This window comes from Parambassis ranga, chromosome 6 (genome assembly GCF_900634625.1).
Source record: "Parambassis ranga chromosome 6, fParRan2.1, whole genome shotgun sequence".
Taxonomy (NCBI): Eukaryota; Metazoa; Chordata; class Actinopteri; family Ambassidae; genus Parambassis; species Parambassis ranga.
In genome coordinates, this window is record NC_041027.1 from 10,231,549 (window position 1) to 10,251,069 (window position 19,521).

At 40.2% G+C, this 19,521-nt stretch overlaps 1 protein-coding gene across 1 annotated transcript; it reads left to right on the plus strand.

The window, feature by feature from the left end:
* The first annotated feature begins 11,459 nt into the window (after positions 1-11,459).
* Positions 11,460-12,764, plus strand: kcnj12a (potassium inwardly rectifying channel subfamily J member 12a). Its single transcript, XM_028407889.1, has one exon. The coding sequence runs from the start codon at positions 11,460-11,462 to the stop codon at positions 12,762-12,764; it is 1,305 nt and encodes a 434-aa protein (XP_028263690.1).
* The last annotated feature ends 6,757 nt before the right edge of the window (positions 12,765-19,521 follow it).

Below are 19,521 nucleotides of genomic sequence, written 5' to 3' on the forward strand. Positions count from 1 at the left end.
ACTCTATTTTGCCAACGTCCTGGTTCCCATAACAAAAAAAAAGCTATTGTGACTTTTCACTTGTCTTTTATAATAAATATTATTTGCTCTTAAACTGCACTGAATATAATAAGTTTGTGGTGTTTGGGTCAATGATGATCAATATTCCTAACAGGAACTTTTTAATACACATAGCTGTACTGTGTACTGTACTGTTGTTCAAGATGCAGATTAGATCTATATACCTATATATGAGTTTCTATCAACTCTCCCAGCAATTTGTGATTCCCACTACTAAAATGAGGACTGACTTTAATAATTTCACACAGCCTCAGTCTATTTCTCACTTCTCATCCACACGCCCACATCGAGAGCTGTTAAAGAGGGACGACAACTCCACAAGCTTAATCTCACACCGAGCCAAAGTGAATCCCACCATCTTATGTTGGGTCAGTGACACCAACAACACACATATACAAATACACATAATAGTCCTTTTCCATCCAATTGCCTCTGACAACTGACAAAGTTCTGGGGGACTCTCATGTAAACAGTAGCAGTCCAAAAAAAATTGCTGAACATCATCCCCTCACACAGCCATCCCTTTAAATCCGGCCTCTCTCCAGGGAACAATGGGAGAAATGTTTGGCCTTTGGGGCCGGTGAGCATGGGCATTGATCCCGCCTTGCTGCGGGATCGGATGCAGTGAATTAGTGTAAAGCCTCAGTGGAGAATAAAGCTGACGCAACGACACTGGTGTGGCCTAGCGCTCCCTAACCCTAAAGCTCTGGAGTTGGGGACAACCAACACTACCACACCCTCGCTGCGATCTATATTTTAATAAAAGACACATACATCTAAATTGTGAAAAGGTTGAACTGTACTCAGTGACAGTTAAAACCCCAGTTATGGTAGTTAATAAAAATACAGTATGTGATCCTGGTATGTCCTCTAATGTGTAAATATTGCTAGCCCAGCGTTATGAATGGCATCTTGTTGCATTCCACAAAATGGCCCTGAGCTAAAGGGGCAAGTGGCATCTCACCATATGCCTGCCCAAAACCACCATATGCCCCACTGGTTAATTCATTTCTAAGGCCACAGGCCCATTTTTCAACATCTCAACATATTATCAGAATATTTGCTAAACCCCTAGCGTTGCATCGCAAATAAGTAATCCACTGATGTCTGAAAGTGCTTTGCCATTTTGCATAAATCTGCTGTTTCTTGTGTCTATTCTAGTGACATTATAGATGAGCATGTGTAGGTGTGAAAGTGAGTCTAAGTGTGTGAGACAGAATACAGAGGGTAAAGATAGGTCTTTCAGAATGCGTATGTATTAAAGCGACGCTATTGGTGATAATGGGGTCTCTGATACCACTGAGTAAAAAAGGGTCAGCTGCTGGTAAATTTAGGGTAAAATTAGGGCTTTGCTGGGCTCGGCTGTGTGGAATCGACAGATGGAGGATGGGTTCCCAGGGAACCAGACCTGCTACAAATAGCTGTGTGTGCACACACTCTCCTGTGTACACGTACATGCAATCATAAAGGAAGCTCAGGAGAAGCAGACAAGTCTGAACAGATGTACACCCACCCACAGAGTTAAATCCAAAAACAAATGCATTGAATAATCTGTATCATAAGAGTCAACACAAACAACACAAACAGGCTGTAGTTACCCTCAGGAGCATGAACAATGAGAGCAGTATTACAATGCCATCTCAGTGAGTGTACCACATGGCAACATGTGATCTGGTTTCTGGCCTGGTTTTGCTTGGTTTTTGTCTAAAGTCACACAAGCACAATTCTGTGGCCATTCCCTTACTTGGGACTGACTCCAAGGCATCTACGGGAACTGTCCAATCACACTGCAGTCCCACCATCAAGGTTAGAGGAAAGGAAAAATGAAGGGACACACATTCGCTCTTGATGAAGTCACAGTGTCTGCTGACTCCTAACTACACTACCTGTCCTCGTTCTGCCATTTACATGAGCTAATTTGCAACAAAAGCGAGGAATTTAAAAACTCAGAGGAATATAAAACACTATATGTCCTGTTTAAGTTATCATTGACGAGTTGTCCACTACACAGGTAGTTGTGGCAGTGAAAAATGCTTAATTTTAGCATTTACTTCCGTTTACAGCTGTAGGATAAATACACAATATTGCTGTTCAAGATGAACACATGGGAAAACTAACCTCATAATTGCACTAAAGGAGGGGGGTGCATTTGATCACTACATGGGATGGTCTCCCATCTGAGCAGAGGCAGAGTCCAGGGTCAACAGAGAGGGAGGGGTGGCTGTGAGGACACTGGATCCTGAGCCGATTAATTTCTCACCCCCAGGGTATCAGTGGAAAGGCAGACAGGAGCTTTTCTCAGCGCGCTGTCAAGGTGAGGACACAGTAAACCATAGACGCTCAACTGCCACCCCCAGCATCTCAGCGCACATCACATTAGATAATGAAACGCTTGTGAAACGTGTGGACACAAGTTTCAGGCAAGAGGGTAAGAAAACTATGTCAGTCCCTATAAAAAAAAAAAAAATTTCTACCCGACTGCCATACTTCTTTTACTCACTTGCCTGAAACTTGTGTAAAATGTAAAAGAGAAGTGAAGAAAACTATTGAAGACAATGCATGGCATTAGGTAGGAGAAGACAAGTTACGGTACACAGTTTCAGGCATCTAAAGTTCAGCTCTTTGAGGGATTATACAGAAAGTTTGAAGTCAGTAACTGTCTTTGTGCAGTCATCCTGCAATACATTTGATCTTGTCCAACACCCACCCTCTAAAAGCTTAAAGCAACATAAAGCTAAAAGCCAGTGCACAGCTATTATTACAAGACTTAATACAAATTATAAAAGTAGAAGAAATGAAGGCTGCAACAATTGTGTGCAGCTCAAAATCATCCATTAATCTGTTCAGGTAGTGTCCTGTTATACTACATTAATAAGCACACCTTGCAAATCACAAGCTTGCCTGTTATTCTGTAGTCAAACCATACTGGAGACCAGGTCCAGTGTAGACTATGAATCCACAGAGCAAGGATAACATCATTAATGGTATTTGAAACATCCATCAGATCAAGCCTTAGTGGTTGTCTATTTCCTGGACTTAAAGTAGCACCGGTCCCCTAGACTAAGGCGTAGAAAGAGAGAGAGGGATGTTAAGTGCAGCTGTAGGAATCATTACATAAAAGCATTAACAGTCTGTCCTTACATGCATGCCATGGCTCCTGTGACTGCATTAGTGTAGGTGTTGTGGAATTCACTACTGTGATGCTTATTTCTGGTATACATTTGTACTTTTTCAGCAAAAAAAATGACAAGCCCCGCATAATAACCCCTGAGGGTTTAGCTAAGAAACATGAGGAGGGATTACATAATGAGAGAGAGCGGTTTGATTCCAGGTGACAATAAGCAGAGTGAGAAGTCAATAAAGTTTTAACTAAGAGAAAAAGTAAGTCCATTTTTAATTTTGTCTCATTCCCACATGTGAAATATGTGCGTCAACCCTCCAATAGCCATACACACTTCACCACTGCTGTGCTAAACAACAGCCAGCTGGGCCTTCTCACAACTATTCCAGCCAGTGTGAGTTACAGTACTATCACATTCCTAATCCCTGCTGACAAGAAATGAAGTTGCATAAATGAAATGAACAGAAATGGTTTCAAAGGCCTGAAATAGCTGCATCAAGACAGGAGTCTCAGAGAATCATGTAAATGGGGTGCTTAGTGACAAGCTGAGCAAAGAGGAAGGGGGGGGGGAGAGTTCAGAGCTCTTTCAGGCTTCCACACAATATATAGATGCATTACTGTGGGAATAATGACTTGTTAAGATGAAAGGTAAAGAGGTGCAGGATGTATGTAATCGTGCTTTTAAAATATAAAAATAACAGAGGGCAAGTTTTCATCTATCAAATATAAATTTGTCTCAAATAAAAAAAACTGAAATTAAGTGAAAGTCAGAACCAATCGATCACTTTTAAAAGCTCCTTGAATTACTTTTTATTGAATAAAATACTGGTTTTCATCAAATTAAACAAGGCAAGTATTTCATATGTATTCCCCTTAGTTTGTCAAAACCTTTTAGATGATATTTCTTGACTATGATAGAGAGAGATTGAGCTGTCAGCAGCAATAAGTCAACAGAGCTCCTGTGCAGAGTCGGCCTTAGGCGAGTGTCATTGTAAAAAAATTAAATGCCACAATCACTATCACCAGAAAGATTGTGAAAAGTTTATTCTTAGGTCCTCTTTTGATTAATGCAAATTACACCTAGCTCCATACACCTGGCAGGAGTGAAAAGATGGCTCCATATTAACTACACTAGAGCTATGGCATCATCTACTGTATCAGTTTTTGAGTTTTTACTTACAGTGCTTACAAAATAGCCAAATTATTATTAGGTTAATAATTATTAGGGTGCAGCAACTTTCTACACGTGTGTCATTTTGCTTTATTCCTACCTGTTCTTACTGGTCTGAGAATAGTGAAAACATGTTATACCTGTAGCCATGGAAGCGGCAGTGAATCCCACTTAGCCATCTTCCTGGGAGTCAAAACCCTCTCATTTAGACAGACATGCAAAGGATATGCGAGCAACCACCTGTGATTATGGTGCAGTTACATAATGAGATTTACAGTCTAGATGTGTGAACCTTGTGATCTACTGTTCTCCTAGCTTGCAGGGCTACAACGATGAAGACTTACAATATGCAGGGACCAGTACAGTACCTGTTGCCGACACAGACTCAGAGACGCCCTGAAAGGACGCTTTGAGCTCCATTAGTTGACGTGCTCGGCCAAACACAATAGCCTGGTGATGATCACACACAGGCTATTGCAAATCACCCTCAGAAGTCTGAAATCAGAGGCTGTGAGGGAGAAAGAGCAGGAGCAGAGAGAGAAAAAGAAGAAAAAGTGAGAGAGAGAGAGAGAGAGAGAGAGACAGAGACACACACATACACAGAGAGTGAGAGGGTTCCTGCACTGATGAATCATTAGTGATAAAGCTGGGGCTGAGCCAGTATGGCTGTATTTAGAAACTTCTCACTCTTTCAACCCCCTCCCTTACTAATTGTCATCTCTTTTAGCATTTGACTGATGACTGGCTCCCTGAAAAGATGTGAGAAAAGGGGAGCAGGCACTCAGCTCTGCGGATAATGTCACACTTTGAAGCTGTCAAGGGTAACGGTGAAGCACTCAACAGTGGTGATGACTGAGAGAACAACTACAGCACAGTCTCAAAAAGGGAAAACCAGGGACACTGAAGAATGCTGCAGACATAGTGACACATCAAGACAAGAAGAGTTACCCTTTTTCTGGAGGAGTTCATATATCTGACTAATGGTGACTGCCGTCACTCTAATAATTCTCTCTGACAAGGAAGTCCTGGCATGGTGAGACTGACATATTGTCAACAAACACACATTCATCCTCAGGTCAAATGGGCTTGATTATTTGTTGGTGACAAGTGTGAAAGGCATCACTCTGCACTAATAGGCAGCACCCAGCAGCAAGATATTTTGAACCTATATAGGCTTTCATGACAGCAACTGGTTTTCACAGGGCAGACAGACACATATTTGCCCCAGTCATAGCATGGCTGTCTACCATTAGACAGCAATCAATACACATGCACGTATTTTGACAAGATACTAATGCATTTAATATTAAAATATTGTCATCAAATAAGCTTTTTAAAAAATACAAAAATAATGAATGATGTTTACTGTCATTAAAAAAATTATTAATATTTTAAAATAATTTTAAGTTAGCAAAAAGGTTAACAGACTAAGGTTCCTGTCCTTTCTCATCAGGACGGTCTACAGCAAGAGGCAATCAGATTGATTGAAGTTAGCCCTGTATTCTTTTTTTTTCCAATTTCCAGAAAGATTCCAAGAGTGACTTCCCTGATGGTCCTTTGTAACAAACCATCTGGTGTGTCGGCTTAACAGTGATTTACTATGCAGAAGAGAAAGTTATGTGTTTCTGTGCAATCCCTTAATTGTCTTAATATGGCCATAGTCAACTTCACCACACAATGCTGAAAAAAACTGGTACATTTCCACCTCTCTAATACAGGATGTTTAATAAGGTAGGATAAATGGAATTAAATCATAACATATGGCTGGATGAAGCAGTAAATTCTCGTCTTTGTGGGGAAAGTCAATGCAAAAGCTTTTTATTCTTCATAATGTTACATTTGATTGAATGTAATGGTGGATTGTGTTTTCTGAATGATAACTGTGCATCAAGTTGCTGTCAACTGGTAGTGCCATGATGTGGGAGGGAGGGAGATAACAAGAGAAAGAGAGGAGGGGAGGAGAAAAGAGAGAGAGCAAGGCTGCAAATGGCAGCTTCTGTGACAGCACAGGAAGGAGGGAGGGAGGGAGGGAGGGAGAGGGAGAGACAGAGAGAGAGAGAGAGAGAGCAAGAAACAGTCAGAGGGAGTTAGGTTAGACTGTGTGAGAGTCTGTGTTTGTGAGAGGAGAGAGAGTGAGAGTGAGTGAGTGAGAGAGAGAGAGAGAGAGACAGAGAGAGAGAGAGAGAGAGAGAGCGAGCAGCAGTCCAACTAGATCAGATTGCAAAAGATTGATAGAGAGAGCTGTTCAGTTAATAAGCAGTGAGGGAGAATTAAACAGTTTTACGTAAGGGACAGACTTAATGTATATTAAAGCATTAGCAGAAGACCAGCTAAAGAAACTGCCTCAGAAGATGGAGATACAAAAAACTGAATTTTCATTTGGATTGTTCTCGTTGTGATTCAGCCTGGTCAGAACTACATTTCATCTGTGCTTTGCAAAGACCTCCTGATAAAAAACAAGAGAGCGAGAAAACCAGCAAGGATGAAGAAATTCAAAAGGGGTCTGTGCCCTGTGCTGAAGAAGATGGAGTGGTTTTATCCACTATTAGAGTAAAAGAAGGAGCAGCTGTACTGGCAGATGAAGAGAATGCCTCAGTTTGGTTAACAGGGACACTGGGAGAGAAGACACCACCTTTTAGATCTGCATCCTGCTTATAGGACAGGTAGACACAACGGTAAGACAAGGACAGAAAACTTTTACTTGCAGCCTGATTGTCACATTGATATTTTGTCAGGATCTGTCACTGCTGTGACAGCATTCTCCACAAAGCACAACTATTGATAGTCAGACCTCTAGTAATATGAATTTACAAGTCATTTTTTACAATAGGTAAACATAACATGAATGCCAGTTTGAAATAGACAACACTAAAGTTTGATGATTTTAATTCATGTGTATGCCCACGCAAATGTCACATATTGCTGTAAAAACATAAAAAGAAATGCTGAGATCTGTCCACTATTAACCTGATCTAAAACAGAAGCTGTAATTCTAGCAGCCTGATTATGTCATTTCAAATCCACTCTGCTAGCTCCACTGAAGCTTTTTTCTGTAGAATATCGTCAAATACAACATTTTGAGTGACCACTAAGAAACATTTGGTTAATGTTTGTGACAGATTTCTGGCAGAGCAAGAAGGCCTTCTCCTTGTTGATATCACAGCCATGCTATTGACAATCATTTCAGTCATAAAAGGGTTAGAAAAAAAAAAACCGAAACGGATCCATTCAAACAAAAGAAATTTTCATCTACAACGTGCCAACCACCTGAATTCATATCACATGCTGTTCTTTAAGGCAAACAAAAGCAGTGATGTAAAGACAGCATTCTGCTGCACGATAACAGCACTCACTCACTTAACACAATATGTGCTGACAATCTAAAATATAAAGCATGGTTTGTTGTCTCGTATCAGAAGCTTTGTTTTATAGCTGTGGGTTAGACAAATATGCAATTTTAATGTCACTTAAAGAGGCATTTAAAAAATCAATTAGAGCAATTAGTGAAATGCGTGGACAACAGTGCAATTGGCAAATCTGTGTAACCAACATTTATCAGTCAGTAGAAAACAGACGGGAGCAGGTACTAATGGATGCCACTTCAGGTGGTGCGTTGTCTATATTAATGTGCAGGTACAAAAGACACAGCAGATGAACAGAATGAGAATTATGCAATGTTGCCTGACAGTTCAATGATGTCATTTTGCTTTTCATCTCAGCTTAGTTTGATTCATGTTTATTATCTAAAAGTGAACAAAAGGACAAACGTAGACTACAGTTTATGGACAAATAATAGCACTGTATTACAGTATTATCTTAGCTTGTGTGCTCCAACCAACAGGTGTCACTTAAAATTGGATGTTACATGTTTAATGTGGTGTGCTTCAGCCTTTGTGACAGGGCACAACTAATTAAACAAAATGAAGATCAAAAAAGCTCACATGTGGGAATGATCAATCAATGGGGGGACCAGGTGTTTGAACAGTGAAATAACTACAGGTGCAGCTGAAGAAAAAAAAAAAACCATTTTATTCCAACAGCTGTTATAACAGCATGAGAAGGTGACTCACTTCTTCATGCTCTCTAAAGTTTTATCAGCTATATATTAGCACTTCTTTCAACAATAGCCTGAGATGACAACTTAGCCGGAAGGATTACTTATACTATTACTGTCTGCATCCAATGCTCAGTCACAAGTTATTACATTATAACTGAAAACAACAAAGATGCACGTTTGTGTAGTACTGTGCTAGCAATCAAACAACATTTCCACGTGTCTGAGTGGTATTAAATTCTATAGGAAAATACTTTTAGGTCACTTGAGATGAGATGATGAGCTATAGGAAAACACAATGACACCTGAGCCTCAGCTCTTCCGTCACAATGGCCTTGGGAGGTGGGTCAGGATCGGAGTTCCTCAGTAGCTCAGTTTTCCTGTATGCTTGTCTTGAGATGAAGTACCCACTCTCACTCCACTTCATTGTTCCTCCCAATCCCTTCCATTGTTTTGCACATCCAATTATTCATTCTATTCATCCTAATCAGCTGCAAGCTTATCATCTCCCCTAGCTGCTCCTCTCAACCCCCCAATAACACAGACACACACACACACACAGCTAGGTCAAGAAGGTTATTCAACAAATCATTTAAGAGACTCAAAGATGTATGTTCTGTAGTTATTATGTATTCTACACTAAAAGTGGATTAACTAAGAACACAAAAAAACACACTATTAAAGAAAAATGTTCTCAGCTGTCATGTCACACTGCTCCTAGAACAACAGATCTGCAATAAAGTGTCTGCCCTGGAACGTGTTATCACTTCCAACATTTTCACACATTTAACAGCAGCAGTAAACAAAAAGAATTATGAATTGCTGCCAACTTATATGAATAAAGAACTTTCTGTAAAGTCTGTTCAGTTGTCAAGTCTTTTAGACAGTGAATTATTCTATTATCATAATATAAGTCACAAAGATTAAGCTTAATCTTTAAGCACTATAAGACCTTACATGCACAACCTCCCAGGAGGTCAATCTGATTTAAAGAGCTTCCTCTGAAGCCACTAAAAAGGCTCTCTGTATGGTTTGAGATTCTGAGGTACTTATCTAATGACTCCTAGGATGCAGGGAGGGTTTTTACTTTCATTCAACCAATTCACTGGACACCTGACACTGCACAACGATGATATGGAGACTGAGGGACTTGGAGGGCTGCGCAAGTCATGCATGTAGTGTCAAAGCCAATATGCATAACATGAAATGTAAGATTTATCTTCATTACCTAACACAGTCAGTGTGGCTACTGTGTCATAATAGTCAAGATTATCTATCACTACATTTAGGGGGCTGTCTGTGTAGTCAAATTGTCTACTAGAAAGGCTAAGACAAAGCTGTTTGTTTTACAGATTTACATATTTGAGAGGAGAGGTACTATTTTTAGCATTGGCAGATGTGCCCTTTTGGGACTGCAGTGTCATATTGTCAAAAGGCAAAAAAGGGCTGCTGGAACGATAAAAATAGCACATTTAGCTTCCCTGATACAGATATGTGTTCAACCCTAGAGGGCCGTTTTAAGACTGTGCATGAGGTAATCTGGGCTCGGATCAGAAGAACTTCCACCTGAAAGAATGTGAGATGGGTGAGATTTAACGTGAGTGTGTGGCAGACGGGCAGGACACCTGGGATTTTGGAGCGCACATGAGTGAACTGTCAAGTCTTCAGGGCCCAAATCAGGCAGGCAGACACACACTGGATGTGGCCAGGCGATAAAAGCTGTCTGCACCCAGAGGGGCCTCAGTCCAGCTCCCGTGGGTAAAACTCCTTGACCCTGAGGCTCAACATCCAGTGCAGTGGCCAGGTTATCTGCTGCCTGGCTAAGACAATGATTTCACAGTTGTTCTGACATAATCCAGATTCTTTTCATTCCATACTGATATTTTGACACGTGGATTATCAGTTTGTGCCTTAGATTGTCAAGTGTATTGTAGCTAATCTTGTAATATCGTTGTAGCCTAGAGTTCCAGTGTGTAATTACAATAAATAAGTAATACAGGGCAATGCACTAGGGAGATATCTACTACCTCCTTGTACGAAGCATGGGAGAGGGGTAATTTTACTGCATCTACTGCAACATGATTAATAACACTGCAAATTGTACACAATGGGGTCAAATAAATAAAGCCCTTCTCTCTCCATGTCTGCATGTAGCATCTGGAATTGCATGTCCATGGAATAAGTGGCACAAACACAGCACCCAAAGGACTTTGAAAAACACACACCCTCTTTGTGCCTTACAAAAGCATTGTACAGAAAGGACGATGACAAACTTAGGCCACAAAAGAACAGAGTGCAGCTTGTCTGCTGTATGTGTGATGACTGTTTGGCATACTGCTGATAGACTATAAATACAACCAAGACGTGCTGCAAATTAACATATGATAGCCTTCTCTATCACTGGTAGGCGTAAGTATGACAGGCCTAAAATGACAAACCAGATACAGGCACTGACTCACATGATAGTTTGAAATAAACCATAAACTAATATAAACAAATAATGACAAACATCTGGTAGGGGATGATTTAATTTGCCCCCCCCCCTAGCTTTAAAGGGAAAAGCATAGGAAATGCCATGTGACACAAAGGATGAGCACTTAAAGCCGACATCAAAAGACGACCCTTCAATGAGGGGCAACTGGATTTTGAGTTGTGATGTTTAAAGAGAGCAAGATGGCAAGAAGAAGGGAGTGTAAAGCAGAGGAAAAGAGTGCAAACCTTTTACTGTATAGAACAGGGAACTGTGATTGAACATTAATTTACAATTTATATGTACAAGCTTTTCTGGATAGTTCTTCAGGGATGTTTAATACACATGTATATTGTGATCTGACCATTATGTCAGAGGAAGGCACTCACACACGCTCTCCTCTTTTGACTCTCTCTACAGGGTCTGGATTAATGCACAAGGCTCCCACCCAGTTTCCTTTCTATGACTCACTAAAACGCAGCTTAGCCAGTGATCAAGCTGTGAGGGGCCTTGATCACACATTGGGACTCCAGGCCTGCCCTTCAGATCTAACCCTGCAGCTGCAGGAGGCACCATCAGGAGCATGAGTGTAGGAAGAATCAATCGCTACAGCATTGTGTCATCCGAGGAAGAGGGCCTCCGCCTCACTACCATGCATGGTATGAACGGCTTTGGTAATGGCAAGATCCACACACGCCGCAAGTGCCGCAACCGCTTTGTCAAAAAGAATGGCCAGTGCAATGTGCAGTTTGCCAATATGGACGATAAGTCACAGCGCTACATGGCCGACATCTTCACCACATGTGTCGATATTCGCTGGCGATGGATGCTGTTAGTCTTCACTCTTGTGTTTGTTATCTCTTGGCTGGCTTTTGGCTTAGCCTTTTGGGTCATTGCGCTGCTGCATGGAGATCTGGATAACCCAGCTGGAGATGATAACTTCACTCCATGTGTCCTACAGGTCAACGGATTTGTGGCTGCCTTTTTATTCTCCATTGAAACACAGTCTACCATAGGTTATGGCTATCGCTGTGTTACCGAAGAGTGCCCAGTGGCTGTCTTCATGGTGGTCTTCCAGTCCATCGTGGGCTGCATCATTGACTGCTTTATGATTGGCGCCATCATGGCCAAGATGGCGAGGCCCAAGAAGAGAGCCCAAACACTGTTGTTCAGCCACAATGCCATCATAGCCATGCGTGATGGAAAGCTGTGCCTCATGTGGAGGGTAGGGAATCTTCGCAAGAGCCACATTGTAGAGGCCCATGTCAGAGCACAGCTCATCAAACCTCGGATAACTGATGAGGGGGAATATATTCCTCTAGACCAGATAGACATTAATGTGGGCTTTGACAAAGGTTTGGACAGGATTTTCTTGGTGTCACCCATTACCATTCTTCATGAGATAGATGAGGAGAGCCCTCTTTTTGGGATCAGCAAGCAGGACCTGGAGACAGCAGACTTTGAGATTGTCGTCATCTTGGAGGGCATGGTTGAAGCAACTGCCATGACCACGCAGGCTCGCAGCTCCTACTTGGCCTCTGAGATCCTTTGGGGTCACCGCTTTGAGCCGGTCTTGTTTGAGGAGAAGAACCTGTACAAGGTGGATTACTCTCACTTTCACAAAACCTATGAGGTGCCGTCCACGCCCCGCTGCAGTGCCAAGGACATGGTGGAGAACAAATTTCTAGTCCCCAGCTCTAATTCCTTCTGCTATGAAAATGAACTGGCCTTCCTAAATCGCGATGAGGAGGAGGAGGACGATGTTGGTGGTGGGAGCAGGGCACTGGCAAACCTCAGTCCAGACCGGAACAGCCGACATGAATTTGAACGCTTACAGGCCACCAGGGCATTGGATCAAAGGTCATATCGTAGAGAGTCAGAAATATGACCTCTAACCTTTGACCCTAGGGTCAACTTCAACTTTATCCAAGGGTAAACATGCAGAACAATGCAAAGTGCCATAAGAAAAGCTGACTACTGTGAAAGAGTGGGAAGGAAATAGGACAACGTTAAAAAGGACTTAAGTGGACGAAATGGAGAAAAGTACAGAGCTTAAAATATTGCGGTAAGGAATGTCTACAATCAAGGAAAAGGCTAGAGAAAGACCTTCTTCCTTCATGGAAACTTGAATCTTTTTTCACATGGTCATTTTGAGTTTAGAGTGTTGAATGATCAAAAACTACTTTGACAGAACTTTATAATCAAATCTAAGGTGTAAATACATTTCTTAGATAAGTTATGTTTTGTGTGCAGTATCAGTTTCCAACAACAACTCTAAAAATTAGAGGTTGCTATTTCAACTTGTTCTTGGCCACAAAAAAATAAGTATTACAAGGCTTTTCTCTGCTCGCATTGCTGTAAACTGCTGGACCTGTGTTCAGGGACAAATTGAAAAATTTGTGCACTGCAGCATTGAAATGCAATGAGCCATGGCCACGAGCCACTGAGAACATCGTAATTCAACAACTTCATGTTAGTATTTCGTCAATTCCCATGGTCTAAATTCATTAGACAGGGAGTAGGCAAATTTAACTGCGCTATAAAGAACTTGAAAAATGTTGGAACAGATATGAAACTGTATGTACACTCTATTTATAATCACTCAATGCCTCTTACTAGCCACCAAAACCATGAAACTACTAAAAGCACAAGTGGTGCACAACGGACACAACTAAAGACTACAGAATGCAATTTCGGATTTAATCGAATTAATAAACAAGAAGCTGCAAACCCATGTTGAAATGCACTTTAAAGTGTACCTTTACATTAGCAACTCATAATTAACCAAGTAAAACTAAAACAAGTGTATGTTAACTGTCATTAACATGTTCTTCCCCCAATTCCATTCTATAGGAAAATTCAGACAAGCTGACAAAAATTGATCACACTTAATATGTTTTTGTTCTCTTTAAAAAAATCTATGCATATTAACTGTATGAGGGGACCGACATCCTATTGAGCTCTATGTGAGTTTAAATTAATGCATGTAAAGACAGAGTTATTTAATATTAAATTAAAAAGGACAGTTACATTTACCAAATAGTTATAATACTTAAAATCTACACAAGAAAGTAATTTCCTGTTTGCCCATCTTGTTGTCATGTTGAATTCAAGATCTGGGTGATGTGTCCAGCCCTCAAATAGTAAACAAGCACGCACCACATGGCAACAACGTTTTGTGTTATGAAATAAGCTAAGAAAAGTCCAAATGTATTCACAAACATACAACAACTTGCCCTAAACTTTTGTATTAAATTCACATCAGCAATGGGTACATTTACTGCCTTTTATATGTCTGTTTCAATCTATTGATTAATTTAATAATAACGACAAGCAACAGTAAACAACGAGAAAAAATAGCTCCCCCTTCTTTTTATTACTTGATTCTTGAACTACAGACATCACACACTGTAGACAGCTATACACGTGTTTGCAATATGCTAATACAATGACACTGGAGTACGGTAGGCTCTGAACGGAAGCAATAAAACACTAAAGCACACCTGTTGAATCAATGTTAATAATCATATTCTTAATGATTCCCTTGTAATACACTGAACATAGCTGTTTATGTTATTCTCGGATAGGTTAAAGGTTGGTCAGCGCAAGGAGTAAGACCATACTTTTGTTTTGTTTTATTGTACTTGTATGCATATAATTTCTCAGATTTAATACCAAAGTAATGAAGTGTAGCTCAGATTTGAGTTTTAAAGTGATTGTTCCCAAGATAATCTACTAAAACCAGTTGGAAAACATTTTTTTTAGTAACAAAATATTCCATTTATTAAAGTAGGTCCATGCTAAAACAGCAGATAAAACCAAATCCAGCAACATTTACTTTGTAATTACAGATTCAATTGTGATTACTATAGTATAGTTTAAGATTCAGTATGCATGCATGACATTTTCTTTCTTTTCTTGGCATGGATAATAGGCATTAAAAAATGACCCCTTATTCTAGATGACTTAGTCAGAATTTATTATTTGAAGCTCAACATGTTTACGTCACAGTTTACCTAATACCTCACTGGAAATGTGGCTGTCATATTCCTGTGAAACCATCAACAACCATCACGAATAAAAAAAATATGGTGAAATCAAAGCAAAGAACCAGTAAAATGGTTGTGATCTTGGTCACAATGACTAATTTTTCCCTAATTCTCATTTAAATCTAGTAATATGTTTAAGTCTATGATAGTGGGCTATATGTCCCTTTTTATTTTTATTTTTTATCCTTTTTTTTTTTTTAGAAAACTGTAGTATGTAGTAAAATCCAAATAGATTTTTGAGCTGATAAGTGACACATTCTTTACCCAACCCTAAACATTTATTATGCTCATTACCTTCTGGGAAGGTTGTGTACACTGATGTGTGAAGCCTCTGCACCTACTCACAAATTTCAGTGGTTTAAAAAAAAAGGTGAAGAGTCAACAGCTCCTATGTTGCATCACTGAAAAGCATCTTTCAATCATTTATACTGAATATTATTTTTCAGAGATTGTTTTAGCTTTTATGTTGCCCACCTGAGCCCTTAAAGAGAAGCAGACACAAAAGATTTAGCTAAATATGAAAGGTTTATGGTGTAAAAAGCTTAATGATGTTATAAACATTATAATAGGGAGCAGCCAGGCTGAACAAACCTGCTTATTTTTATACAAAGTTCTTTTTGATAGAATACAGCAATCAATATTTATTTGTTTTTAGAGTACTATAATAAAATCACTACTGAGAGGGAAAAATGTCCTAGTTTTTGATTATTTAATTTCTAATGTATCCTTTCTGCACAGAAGATCATGATTAAACAGGTATTTCTCTTAAAGGGATGATTGGAAAAACCTCTGACCTCTGTAGAAGTCTTCCTATGTCCAGCAAAATGTCTACTGGGCTTTTCATTTTAATTCAAAGTCGTATAAATTATTCAATTAAAAAAAAAACAATGAAAACAAATGTTTTATGTCTTTTTGTCGAGAGTGGTCCACCAGTCTGTATTGAAATGTAAGAAAAACCCACGATTTCCACAAGTATGGCTAATCAATGGACAAAGTGGTAGCTGTGGTAATACATCACCATGAGGGGTGGTTGAAGATGAGAGATCAAGCTTCAAGTCCTCACATCAGATGATTTCCTGGTCTCAGGCCAATTATTCAAGAAGGCTAATCAATTAATCACTGTGACACACAAACAACCAGCGGTACCAGGGGCCTTTTGGCCCAACTGGGCTTGTGGCCTGCAGCTGACTTTGTTGTATCAATTGAGGGACAACACAAGAGATCATTAAAATTCAGTGTCAAATCATGCCTATTTTACAATGTGCAAAACAGGATTAATGACTGGTAAATTCAAACACTCTTACAAATTTGTCAAACTTACATTGGCGAACTATCATTAATGTAATTGGTGATTTCGACATATCTGTTGTCAAAAGGCTGTTTTACATTTCCAGGTATGCTAGCCTAGCACCACTGAGCCCCTTTTTGTACTGGTAATGCATAATTCTGAATTCTTTGCAAAAGATCTGTGACCATCAGTTCTTTCTAAATAATTCAGGTTGGGGTTATTAAGTCACCCACAGTGACAGATGTAGGATTACCATGCTGGCCACTGCTTGTGCTGAGCTCAGTCGTTGGGTCTCAGTACTAACTGCCACCGGGATCACAGAGGCTATGCTGGAAGCTGTTGCCAAGTTAGATTATGTAACAAAGACTGGGCTATGTATGTAAAGCTTTGTGTAGGTTGGTATCACACACAGAGTATATGTGAAGCTTTCAGGATTAGTGGTGGACAGTGCTAATGAGTGCCTAAAGCATGGAAGCATTATAGATTTTTTTTCCAGTTTATTATGGGTTGTGTCTCTGAAAATGAGCTGTCTTATGATGGCTGGGATGTCAAACTAGTGTACTGTCATAGAAGGCTTAGACATCAAGAGGTCCTGGATAATTAAGTGCATGTCAGGATAAACTGCCCTCCAAGTGAGGTGGTGGCGTTGTAATCCCAAACGCACGGCATACAGATTGGGCGGGTGCAGCCTATTGGTACAGCAAGACTTCAGTTACCTCTAAGTAAAAGCACAATCTCATGTTTTAGGAATCCTGTTAGTCACAGTTTCACTTTCAGGTCAGGTTTCCAAGTTTCAAAGCTTCTACAGGTGCACTCTGCTTAGATGTGAAGCAGAAATGCCTGAAAATGACCTTTTTACAACACTACCCCTCAGGGAGAAAGTGGATTGATAGCAGTTTTCTGGATCCCATAGCTATGATGCCACTGGTGCACCAGCCTCTCTCTTCACACTCATGGCTCTCTGCAAATAAAACCTATTAATTACCATGTGGAGGCTGTTGCCACGTAACCTGCTAGCTGAAAAAAGAAAAAAACAGCATGCAGCTGGCACGCAAACCAGACACAACTGATAGATAGATAGATAGATAGATAGATAGATAGATAGATAGATAGATAGATAGATAGATAGATAGATAGATAGATAGATAGATAGATAGATAGATAGATAGATAGATAGATAGATAGATTTTACGTCATCGTGAAATTGTGTCTAAATTATGCAACAGCAAAGTAGACAACCACGATCTCCTGGGAATGCCCCTTCTGTGACTCCAAGGGAACAGTTGATTAAGCCAGCTGTGGTCTGGACTCACACATTTGCTCACATGATATACAAAAATAAAAATACACCTACTAGAGCCAATTAAAGGATATCAAGGCATGCAAGGAAGTGTCCAGGCTCTCTGCCAGCCAGCGAGCCCATATAGACTAGTTATAATTAATGCAGGATCAAACTCCCTGCGGCCTGAACTGTTGATGACAGTAAAATGAGAGGAAACTGTGTTGAAGGGGCTATATAAAGCTCTTCAGTGTCAAACCACATGTGGCTCTGTTGCCAGCACTTTCACCGCTACTGTCAGTTAGTTCCTGGCATAGTATCGCTCAATTAAAGATACTCAGCAGTGTCTGTGTTACTGTAACTATTCCTGTGAAGAACATGGAAAAGAACATGAAGATTCATATATAAGCTCGGAGATGGACTTGAGTCCAATCACTTAATGTCTAGTTGTACCGAGCACAAACGCTGACTGTTGTCTTTAGAATCCTAAATTATATCACTGTATAAAATTAAAAGAGGTGCAGGCTTTTTATAAACAGACACTTCACAACAGTATGCATGCCAACACATGGGGTTGAGTAAGAAAGTAAAAATAAAACTAAATAAAAGTGTCGCTGAGTTGACAAAAAGTACAAACTGATCCATTTAAGATGTGAAGTGTGATAGGACTTCATCCAAGAGAAGTTTTGTAATGTGTTGAGACACAACAGCCCTGTACTTCTACCCACGCTTGTCGTTTTGTGTAGAAAAGCCCACTGTTGTTATCCATTATCTGTCAGCAATGCCAGAGTACACATCAAAAGGCTGCGAATGCACAGAATTTTTTGATTTCAAAGAACACTTGCTTGATGCTGCATCATCCTGTCACTCACAGTCAAGTCATAGCCTACTCTCTGCATCTTTAAAAGAAAAATATTGATGCATCACAATAGGAAAACATGTGTAAATGATAAGAAGAATAATCAAATGTCTCTTGCTTTGCTTATATTTATTATTTCAGTATTAAGCTGCTACAGCAATATTAGCGATATGGTGCTCTAACCTGAGAAGAGAGCTATAAGCTGCATTGAACAAGTTGACACCTTATCTTCTCTTGGTTACAGTAGATGCCTCTAGTCTGTCCTGATTCATGAAGCACCATGATTGGACAACCTAAGGGGATATGAAGGGGCCACTTTCATTTCCTGGCTCTCAAGTCTTAGTAATTATCTGTGTGTGCCCAAAGGCCCTCAGTCCATCTTAGGGGAAGTAGAGAGAGAAAGACAAAGGCACCAAAAAAAAACATCTACTACTACAAGTGCTACTTCTTTAACACACTACTGTATGAATTCCATGCGCTACGTCACTATGTTGGGATACGTAAGTAGCATCAAATTTAAATCACGCTGTCACACAAAAGAAACATAGGAGTCAGCAAAAGCGGGTCTGCCCCAGCAGTGAAGTCATGAGAACAGACACAGAGCTGCGACTACAGTCTCTCTGGTCTCCCCCAGGGGTAGACTCAAATCTGTCAGCACCCTTCGCTAATGCAGTCCTCAGTGGAAGGCAAAAAGGGACAGGATCCCTCTCCCCAAATACTCCTACACACACACACATCTCACAATGTTACCCTACCTAGACTATGCCGGGACGCATGGATCATCTTTTGTTGGCTGGCATCGCTCTGTCCCAGGACACAGACATCGCTCCAGCCGGGACACCGTCTCCAGTGTCAAACAGAATGAGGGTCTTTGTTGTCGCAGACTCAATCCAGGATTTTCACTTGATGGTGGGCCGTTTTGATATGGAGAACAGTATCGCCTTTAACATGAAGAAGAACTGAGTGCAGAAGTAAAAAGAAAGCAGTTAGAAAAAGTTAGCAGATTATGCCTGTGTAGAATTTCTACTGCACGAATAAGTTTTTAACTTTCAAATAAACGATGCACTCTAAGATTCTGTGTTGCAATTGGCTCCTTTTACTCCCTGAATTCTGTTCCTGTCTCTTATATGGCAAGGATATTAGTATTTGGCAAACAAATACATACTTTTT

Excerpts from the sequence above, each read along its gene's own strand:
- kcnj12a (XM_028407889.1), top strand. The coding sequence starts at position 11,460 with ATGAGTGTAGGAAGAATCAATCGCTACAGCATTGTGTCATCCGAGGAA.